The 10,933-nt window shown below is 36.3% G+C and overlaps 1 protein-coding gene across 2 annotated transcripts in view; it reads right to left on the bottom strand.

Moving 5' to 3' along the window:
* Nucleotides 1–3,000: 3,000 nt before the first annotated feature.
* MALT1 (MALT1 paracaspase) overlaps nt 3,001–10,933 on the bottom strand; it is a 92,161-nt gene continuing 84,228 nt past the window's right edge. For both annotated transcript variants that reach the window (XM_019640693.1, XM_019640692.1), the window contains 3 exons: nt 8,740–8,897; nt 7,455–7,580; nt 3,001–5,913 (listed from right to left, as the gene is read on the bottom strand). In XM_019640693.1, the coding sequence (XP_019496238.1) occupies nt 5,473–5,913; nt 7,455–7,580; nt 8,740–8,897 (725 nt within the window). In that variant the 3' untranslated portion in view covers nt 3,001–5,472. The remainder of the gene's footprint in view (nt 5,914–7,454; nt 7,581–8,739; nt 8,898–10,933) is intronic.

Here is a 10,933-nt window from a genome sequence, read left to right as displayed (position 1 = left end):
ATCCTCAGTATCATCTTGATGGTTGTACTGTGGTGATGTAGGCAGACACTCCCATTCTTAGGCAGTATACACCTAAGTATTTATTTAGGGGCAGAAGGGTAACTTTCGAACAGCTCAAGAAAAAAAATGTCACGTGGAGATGGATATAAATATACATATAAAATACATAAACATTTATGAGATAAAATGATAAAACATGAAAAAACATTGACATTTAGGAAATCAGGGTGAAGGGAATTTGGGAATTCTTTGTGTTAGTTTTGCGACTTTCCTCTAAGTCTGGAAGTGTTTCAAAATTTAAAAAAATATTCCAAGCCTGGAGCTAGCAGCTATTAATGTAGGAAACCTCAGCCAACCATTTCTACACCTTAAAATGCTGCTCAACTAAACTCAAACATGATGCAAAAAACTGGGACTTACTTTATAGATTTTATTTTGTAGCAGGGATAATAAACAGCATGTATGTATGTATGTATGTATGTATGTATGACTTATGACATTCAAAAATACATGAATCCTGTGCATTTTTAAATTTAAGATTTCATCTGTGAAAAATTAAAAGTCTGTTCTAAAAACTTCACTGAAGCTGAGTATATTTACATTATACAATGTGTATATCTATATTTAATCACATAATAGTTGCTGCCTGTATAAAAACTGGAAATTATAGGTAAGCAAAGTCTAATAATAATTTCACCAATCAGAGAGAAACCCGGCTCATCGATGGTCTATGTGTGTATGATGTAAATAGTTTACATACCACTAACAACTGGTGACGTCAATTTTGCAGGCTTTTTGAAAAGTGGTTTTGGAGTGAACAGAATGCAATTCGACTTATTTTCGAAGCCATTGCTACGCTGCCAATACTCTCAGGGTACTTCGTAGGAAATTCCTTAATAACAAATAATACACCCTGTACTGTGTATGTGTTGGTATGGTTTTGACAATGCCAGGTTTGGAGAATGATGGTCCTTTTCATAAAGCTGGCACTTGATAGGAACTGGCTTCTTTATCCTAACAGCCCTGTGATGTGACAGCATCATCCCCACTTTCAGGTAAGGAAACAGATGCGTAAACAAGTTAAATGACGCACTTTACGGCCACAGCATTCAGTGGTGAAACCTGGAGTTGGCTCAGACTTCTTTTCCTCAGGAAAGTCAAACTTAGTGTCTGATGCTGAAATATTTTTAATGATGTCAAATTGGAAAAAAATAATTACACACATTTATACATTCTCATGTCCTGGGTATATTTTTCTTTACTTACATTTTATCATTATGAGAGATGTCAAAATTCAAAGGCATGTATTAAAAAATATTTTAGTTACGACTGGATAAAATTCACAATGCTACACTAGATAAACAGGTTGAAATGCACGAAAATAATGTGTAAATTCTGAGTATTTGGCATCAGGCGACCGTTAAAAGCAACGATAGTATATAAATACCAAGGGGTTGTTAAAACAATAGCAAACAAAATTTATCAGGCCCTTCGTTAAAAAACAAACCAACCAAAACCTTAAAAGTGTTAAAAATATCAGACTGCATCCTGATATTAAACTTGTGCTATCTATGTGTCAATATATCAATTATCTGAGCTGGGGCTACATGATTGAATTTCTTGAGTTTGACAAATCAACAAAAAATTGTGATCTGTGAAGAGGCCACCTCATTGTTGCTTCAATGTGCAAGTCCGAGACTTGAAAAGTAATCAACGTTGGAGATACAGGAAAAAGGAAAGGTGTACATGCACCTTTTCTGTGTTGTTATTCTCTAAAGACTTTCTTCCCTAGGTCTATGCTGCCTGCCTATTTATCTGACCTGTTCACCTCTGGATGTGTAACACTTTAATGTCTTATATTCAAATGATCCCATCTATTGAGGTTTTTCTTTTATTAGAAAACATGTAACTTATAATTGCTACTTTATAATTTTTAAAGTTACTTTCCAGGGAATACCCCTTTCTCCAGAATCAAATATTAGTTTTGGATTTAATCAATTCCTTATATTATAATTGGTATTGAAGGGGTTACTTTTCCTAAATTCCATTGATGTACAAATGTTATGCTAATATTACAAAGCAACTGTCGTAAGAAATTCAAGTAAAATATAAGCATGGCTGATAGAAAAGACAAAAACAGCACCATTCTTTTAGTTATTTTAAAAACGTTTTAAAATTATAAATACAATATACATGCTTAGTTTAAAAGAATTCAAATATACAGGAGTATAAAGTAAAAGGTAAAAGTCCCTTTACCTTACCTAACTTCTAGCCCCACTTTCTATAGCTGTAGTCAAATATGGAAGCCACTAGAGATAGGTGGCTATTTAAAACTAAAATAAAAAATTCAGTGCCTCACACTAGCTGTATTTCAACTGCTCACTCATCACATGGTGTTGAGGCTATCATATTGGAGACTGCAGACATAGAACATTTCCACAGTAACAGAAAGTCCAGTGGACTCTTGATTGGTTACTGTTCTACAGGAACCATAATTCTGCATTAGCGTGTCTTCTTACTGAGTTATAAGACTTCTTTACATGTTATGGTGCAAGTCCCTTATCAGGTACGATTTTCAAAAATTTTCTCCCGTTCTGTGGGTTGTCTTTTCACTTTCTTGACAGTATCCTTTAAAAAACAAACATTAAATTTTGAAGAAGTCCAACCTATTGTTTTCCTTTTTTGCTTGTGCTTTTGGTGTTGCATTTAAGAAACCATTGCTTAGCCCAAGGTCACAAATATTTACTTGTTTTCTTGTAAGTTTTATAGTTTCAGCTCTTATATTTAGGTATATGAACCATTTTTAATTAAAATTTGTATATGGTATAAGGCAGGGGTCCTTTTAACATGTGGCTATCCAGTTGTTTTAGGGCTGTTCATTGAAATTCTCTTTCTCCACTGAACGGTATTGGTATCCTTGTCAAAAAAAGCAATTAATCATAAATGTATAGGTTTATTTCTGGATTCTAAGTTATATTTTACATTCCTTTGATCCATGTCTATCTTTATACCAGTACCGCACTGTTTTGATCACTGTAGCTTTGCAGTAAGTTTTGGAATTGGTTAAGTTTGAGTCTTTCAACTTTTTTCAAGATTGTTTTGGCTATTGTGGGTCCCTTGCATTTTCATATGAATTTTATCATCAGCTTGTTAATTTCTGCAAAAATGCCAGCTGAGATTTTGATGGGAATTGCATTGCATCTGTATACCAATTTGGGGAACGCTGCCATTAAACAATCCATGAACAAAAATGTCTTTCCATTTAGTTAGGTCTTTTAAAATTTATTTCAAATATGTTTTGTAGTTTTGTTTCATCTTTATGCTATTGTAAATAAATAGAATAAAAAACAATCTCAATTTCACAATGTTCATTGCTAATATAGAAATGAAACTGATTTTTGTGTATTGATCTTGTATGAACTCATTTTTGAACCTTTTGAACTCATTTGTTTTTAAATGAATTCCTTAGTATTTTATTATAACAAGACATGACTTCTGTGAATACATATAGTTAACTCTTCTTTTCCAGTATGGCTGCTTTTTATTTCTTTCTCCTGCCTAATTGCCATGGCTAGACTCTCAAGTACAATGTCGAATAGAAGCGGTGAGAGGGAATATCCTTGTCTTGTTCCTGTTCTTAGCATTCAGTCTGTCGCCATGAAGTAGGATGTTAGGTGTGGGTTTTTCGTAGATGCCCTTTATCATGTTGAGGGAATTACCTTTTATTCATAGCTTGTTGAATACTTTTTGTCATGAAAAGGTGCTGAATTTTATCAAATGCTTTTTCTGCATCTATTAAAACAATCGTGTGATAATTTTGTCCTTTATGAACACAGTACAGCTGATATTACTCACAATTTTAAATTTGTGAATTTGCCAACTTATTTGTAATCCCCAAATCAATATTCATAGCACTTTTATGATCATTCATGGAAATGTGCAGACCGGTGAAGATTTTGAGTTCCCTGATGTGCATATTCTCAGCTGAGGTCGAACCAAGGCAGTATTTTGCCTTCTTGTTTCTACTCTCCTACAGAGATGACCAGAGGATGGAGAAGGCAGGGGACAGGGCAGCATAGTGCAAGCTCTGGCTCTGGGGACAGTTGGACAGGTTTGAACCCCAACTCTGGCACCTGTTAGTGGGATGGCCTCAGGCAAGTCACTTAATACATCTGAACCTCATTTTCTCTTTTGTAAAATGAAAACAGAATATACCAGAGGTAAATTGTTTTTAGGATTTAAGATTATAATCTGTTTGACATACACACACACACACTTACTTCCCCTAGGAGCTATGGCTCTGTATTCACTAATTCATATTATTGGTGACTTTATAACTACTGTGAATAATGGGAAAAATTTGCATGTTATATTGATTGTTGGTTGTTAAACCAACCTTGCATTCCTGGGTTAAATCTCACTTGGTCGTGGTGTATAACCCTTTTTATATGTAGCTCGATTTAGTTTGCTAGTATTTTGTTGATGATTTTTGTATCTATATCCATAATAGAAATTGGTCTGTAATTTTCTTGTCCTGTCTTTGTCTGGCTTTGGGAAGATTTGTATGGGAGTGGTGTTAATTCTTTAAATGTTTGGTAGAGTACAGCAGCGAAGGCATTTGGGCCTGGGATTTTCTTTGTCGGATATTTTCAAATTACTAATTCAATATTTTTTGTTGTTGTCATTGACAACCACCTTTTGAACTTGCTTTTAGGTAGAAGGTGATAAGATTATCTCCTAAGGCCAGTAAAATTCAATAAGAAAATACATGTTATCAAAGAAGACATGTCCAATATTTGGAAGATTCAGGTGGGCAGCTACCAAGATTATCCAGTGCAAAATTATCCTGCTATCTAGCTTTACCATAAACATTTCATCACTTCTCATGTGCTTTCATGACCTTAGAACAAGAAATTACATCTATATACAAACCTCTTAACTGACATTTGTATCAAAGTCCTGTAACTACAAATTAAAGTTTGTACATTTCTAGATTACGTACAGACATGCATATTTACATATCTATCTTTAAATCTATCTACAAATAATACTGGTCTCAGAACCTGTCAAGAAGGTGGTGTGTAGTGGAATAAACACTAGAAATCTGGAGGGAGGTATTAATGCCAGGTCTAACTTAAACAAGATACCTCAATCTGTTTCTTTTGCTGATAAAATTAGGTTAAGCCTGATGATCACCAAGATTCTTTTTCTGGTTCTAAAAATACAACGACTTATTCTACAAGAATGCCATTCCCACTGTTCTTAGAGTGGTCAAAATGAAAATAAGTTTGTTATATAGAAATAAACATATACACATCCATACCTCAGTCTTACAGAACAAACCAGCCAATTGACAAAATCTTAAAAGAGAAAGGAGGAAGTCTGTGGTTAACAAAAACAACTTCAACATTTCAGTGTCCTGAGATTGCCATGAACCAGCTGTTATTACGATAACTTTCAAAAACAAGGAGGTCACTTTTCAGAAATTCTGAGCCCATCAGAGAAGTTGAATGGTATTTCATCAGTTGTCTCAACGGGCACATTACTTCTACCAAATTGACATGAATAATGGTGAGTATGATGACTTGAAATGAACGCATTTGCAGTCCGGCTGCAATGACAACTGTCTGATGGCATGACATTACTTGAATTGTCAAGATGTGAGTGGTAAACACCCAGGAATGAGTCTTGAGATGAGTGGTAATGTCCAGTTCCTGCTGAGGTGGATGCTGAGCTCTGGTAAGGGCCATTGCACATAATACAAGTCTGAAAGCAGGTGTTCCTTCCTAAACCTCGATGAATGTCTAGTTTAGCAATGAGAGGTTTCCCAACATTCACTTCTTGCTTTTCTTCTACGGTATCTTCCAATCCTGAGTACTGATACGATAAACATACTGTGAAGATTAGATGTTCCTGAAAAGGAAAAGGTTTGTTATTTTTATCAACTGTGAAAGTATAGCAATCTTAAAATATCACACAAGTGCAGAAAAAACCAAACAACAGTGAAAATTCACTCTTATTCCCCTCTCCCAGGTTCCAAAGCCTCAAGGTACCTTTATACTGTCCCTACACTAAGAAAGGCTGGCTACAGTCGTCTTCTTGCTCCCTCATTCAATACTTTGAATTAGTATAATTCTAGTCCTTACTACGAAGTAGTCAAAATCAGAGATCTTGTATTGTATTCCTGATAAACAGTGAAACGGTGTTTTCCAAACAGTGGGGCTCGGGAAACATACGCTTCTCTATTATTGGAGATGAGAAATGATCCTGTAATGGAAGAATAATCTGGCTTTACACCTAGGTCAACATATTAGCTGTTTTTTAAATATTATGAAATAATAATCCACGGTCATAGGTGAAGAAGTATAGCTGACTAAGAGAATGGGCTGAAATTCAAAGATAAAAGAAGACTGTAAGCAGATGAGCTGTGAACAAGATGACAATGAGTTTATGTCTGTTGTCCTTATGTAATTGTCAACAGTGCCCATTTCATCCCCCAAGTTTTGGTTAATACCTATTCTATGGTCATGCAGCTGTACATAGATTAAAAACTCAGATTTGGCAAGGATATGCTTTTATTAGAAAGCTCAACCATATAGAGATGGCTTCTAATTTATAAGTCAACGAGAAACGAAAAAAGAACAAAATAACTCACAGGGGCTGGCCGAGTGGCTCAGTTGGTTAAGAGCGCGAGCTCTGAGCAACAGGGTCGCCAGTTCCATTCCCACATGGGCCAGTGAGCTGCGCCCGAGCTGAGCTGCTGCTGAGCTGCCAACAGGTGGCAGGATGGCTCAGCTGGTGAGAGCACGTGCTCCTAACAACAAGGTTGTCGGTTCAACTCCCGCATGAGATGGTGGGCTATGCCCACCTGCAACTAAGACTGAACACGGCAACCTTGAGCTGAGCGGCCACCAGCTGCCAACGGGTGATGGAATGGCAACTGGGCTTGGAGCTGAGCTAGTGCGCCCTCCACAACTAAGATTGAAGGACAACAACTTGGCTGTTCCCCTTCCCGAATTCCCAATTCCCCAACACTCCTCCCCTAGCCCAATAAAATCTTTAATCAATCAATCAATCAATCAATCAATCAATCAATCAATCAATTCCAGTTGTAATTTGCTATTTGTTTTGTAGAATGTCATAGAACTAGGAAATGATTATTTGAAAATGCTAAGATATTAAAAAGCAGACTATGCTCTAAGTCTCTAACGTTTTACCAACATAGAAGGTAATCACAAATACTCTCATGCAAAAAATCTCAGGCCATGATCAACAACAGAATAGAATATGAAGAGGGTCGCTGCTAAGACTCACTGTAGATCAGTTATCTGTACTTCAACTTCATACCCAGTGAAGCAGCACATCCTCGGAATAATACAAGGTTCACATGCCAAAATAAATTTTCGCTTTCATAAAGTTTCCCGTTAGTAGTTATAAACAGGAGAAGTAATAACCTTTAATTTTTGCAGTGAGCTGAGTCTGGTGTAGAGGCAATGCTTGGGAAGATCCTTGGATACTAAATAGCTGCCCGTTTCTTCAGGTGTTCCTTTATTTGCATCTTTTGGATCAATATCTAGGTCCTGTGAAAATCAGTAAATGTTATTAATGAAATCAATGAAAGTCACAACGTCTGTGACAATAAAATATCTTAACAGGTCTTGCTCTCCCATGAATTCTGGCCTGAGGAGGTCATCATTTATTCAGGACTAAAGAAACAATGAAAACAACATTCTGGGCTAGTAATAGGAATTTTAAATTCTGCGTTGATACATTTAAAAAGCTCTGAAAGAATAGTTACTTTCAAACTATCCCTAGAAACACTTCTCAACCTACTCAAGATTCGAGTTTGAGCCCCATTAGTGTTTGAGTCCTGGAATCTCTTCCTTATGCATCACTTTCGGGAAGGTGCAGGGGGATTTCTATGATTCATATATTTAAGAGGAATCAGTGGATGTGCCAAAGGCAGCCCTTCCCTTTTCTTCTTCTAGAGCCAAGCCCTGGCTAAGAACAGATCTGTTCTGCTCCTCCAGAGAGAAGCCCTCAGGCTCTCCCTGTCCAATGTCCAGGCAGGCCTATACTGGTCCAGAGCTACCAGGACTGGTGGGCAGACTTGTCTAACTCTGGGGTTCAGCGCTGGACCATGTGCTCTCACAATAAGCAATGTCCTCCATGAAGCCTTTATCAGCAAAGGTGATGTTTCGGATTTGTTTGTCTTACTCCTTGCTTACTTCTCAATTTACTGCACCTACAAGTATGTAGGAAACAGGAGTCTATTTATTGACTTCTTTAGGCCAACATGAATACTGTATCTAAATGCTTGGAAGGAACAGAAAAGATTTCTCTTCTTCTAATATACTACTGTAACTTGACACAAAAGACTTCTACTATTGTAATAACTCATATTGGAAAAAATAGCTTTTAAATAGAAATTATTCTTCACACATGTATAGCACATTTTATTCCTTCACATACGATGTCCAATTTAGGGTATGGGAAATTAAAGGTTTCTTTCCTGGGTGAACTTTAGACATTTCTAAATTTGACAAATTTAAGGTATGTTGGCAATTAGTTTTTAAATATTTTGCTACTAAAATACAAATAAGTATTTATGTGTTATATATACATATACAGATTTCTTTTGTATTTACCATCAACTTTAAGTTTTCCAAAATTTAGTCTTTAATAAATGAGAATATATCATTATACTTTAAATAAAAGAAAAAGGGAGACTACACTTACAAGTGGAAAATCGGTAACATAGGCATCGCACATTATTATATCAGGTGGCTTGTGGACTATGCTTGTATAGATTATCATAACGTTGGAAAACTCAGCTGCAAATCCTAGTTGAATCTGAACACCACACTGAAATTTAAGACACATGCTTTCTGGAAGTTCTGAAAAAGAACAGTAAGAACAACTTATAAATAATTATTTAAAGAATGTTTGGTAAGTTTTCTGAATACAAGGAGCAAGCAAATACTGCTTATGAGACAAAATACACAGAGCTTTTTCTTTTGCTTAAAAATGTTATAGAACTGGGCTGGCTGAGTGGTGCGTTGGTTAAGAGCTGGCTTGGGACGCCAGCTCTGAGCAGCAGGGCCCTGGTTCGGATGCCACATGGGGCCAGTGACACTGCCCTCTACAGCTAAGATGCTGAACAACAGCTCGACCTGGAGCTGGGATGCCATGAGTTGCTGGCAACAGCGTAGGCAGCAGCCCCTGCTGCAGTGGGCTGCCATAAGCTACCGTGAGTGGCTGGCAGCCAGCATGAGCGGCTGGCAGCCGGTGTGAGCTGCCAAGAGCTGCCGTGAGCGGCCGTCCAGAGGTCGGTGACTGATCTGCCTCACCCAGGAAGAACACAATGATAATACCAACATGGGCCAATGAAGCAACGTCCTCCACAACTCTATACTGAAGAACAAAACCACAGCAACTTGTCTGTTCCCCTTCCCCCGATTCCCCAGCACTATTCCCCTCCCCCAATTCCCCAATAAAATCTTAAAAAAAAAAAAAGTTATACAACTAATGTTATTTAAAGACTCTCTTGATCTCGCTCAAGAGTTTGAGCTCTGGGCAACAGCGGTTCGAGTCCTGGCCGGAGCTGAGGAGCCACTGAGCTGCCAACAGGTGGCAGGATGGCTCAGCTAAAAAAAAAAAAAAAAAATTCATGAAAAAAATAAAGACTCTCTCTAAAAGAAAAAAAGGTGTGTGTGTGGGGGAAAAGCCCAATATTCTGCTAGTCAAGCAAATAAAAATCTTTCATTTATTGTTTTCTTATGGTTCTTGTTGCTACACATACATAATTTTTACAATGGTAATCAAAAGTATATATACAACTGCAGATATATTTTCCCTGTTTCTGCAATCTCCATGAAAATAGTTTTTCATAAAGCACAATGTCACTCAATGGTTTGTTACCTTTAACAATTCTGCTACTGTTGAATATAATATGTCTGGGTTTTGTTTTTATATCATAATCAGTATTTCTTATATATACTTAATGCTTTAGGATGGTTGGATATAGCTATTTGATGGTTCCTCACAATTGTGACAGCTTTCCATTTATGTAGAATATACTAATTATCTACTTATCAAATTTGTTACAAACACTTTCTATCTGACCTTTTAGTTTCATTTTATAAAATTACTGTTTATCTTTACCACTATTTTGTTATTGTTGTTTAGAGGTTTTTTAAAGGAAAAGAATCAATTTCAATTACTTATCCAATTATCTGGAATGCCAAGAGAATATGTTCATGGCATCTTACATTTTAATGTGCTTTAATATGTTAGTTTACCAAAAATACATCCTTTCATATATTATGAAAAGAAAGATATTATACAGGAGTTCAATAAATATAATTATTTTCAGTTATCTATAATAAGGGAGACACAGCATAGACATTTGGGGCTCATACAAAATCCAAAATCTTTGTTTTAGTCAATAATTTAAACTTATGTTTTCACTAAATCACACAGAATTACCAAAGGTACTTAAGTTACAGATATGAATTCCACCTGCTCCTCTCTTTACCACCAACCCACTGATTCAAGTGTTGAAGACAGAATGCTCAGTATATTTACGAGCATACAAGGAATAGTATTTGCTGACCACCACGCTTTTCCCTTTACATGTGTGATCTCATTCAGTACCAACAACCCTATCAAATGAGTACTATTTCTTCTCCCCCTTTTATAGATAATATGTTTATCAAGTGGTAGATATAGGATCCGAACCCAGGCCTGTCTGATTTTTGAACTAGAACACTTCAACAGCTCACAATGCAGGAGAATCTATGGGACTCAGCCTTAGAAAAATTGAAAGTCATTTTAAAAATGATCATATTTGAATTTTACCAATGCTGAAAATAATGAGTTAAATAGATTAACATTCCCAACATCAAATAAATCAGTGTAATTATCTATAACT

Source organism: Hipposideros armiger, unplaced genomic scaffold (genome assembly GCF_001890085.2).
Source record: "Hipposideros armiger isolate ML-2016 unplaced genomic scaffold, ASM189008v1 scaffold_52, whole genome shotgun sequence".
In the NCBI taxonomy this organism is placed as follows: Eukaryota; Metazoa; Chordata; class Mammalia; order Chiroptera; family Hipposideridae; genus Hipposideros; species Hipposideros armiger.
The sequence above is the reverse complement of the archived record's forward strand: the minus strand, read 5'-3'. Positions and strand labels throughout refer to the sequence as shown.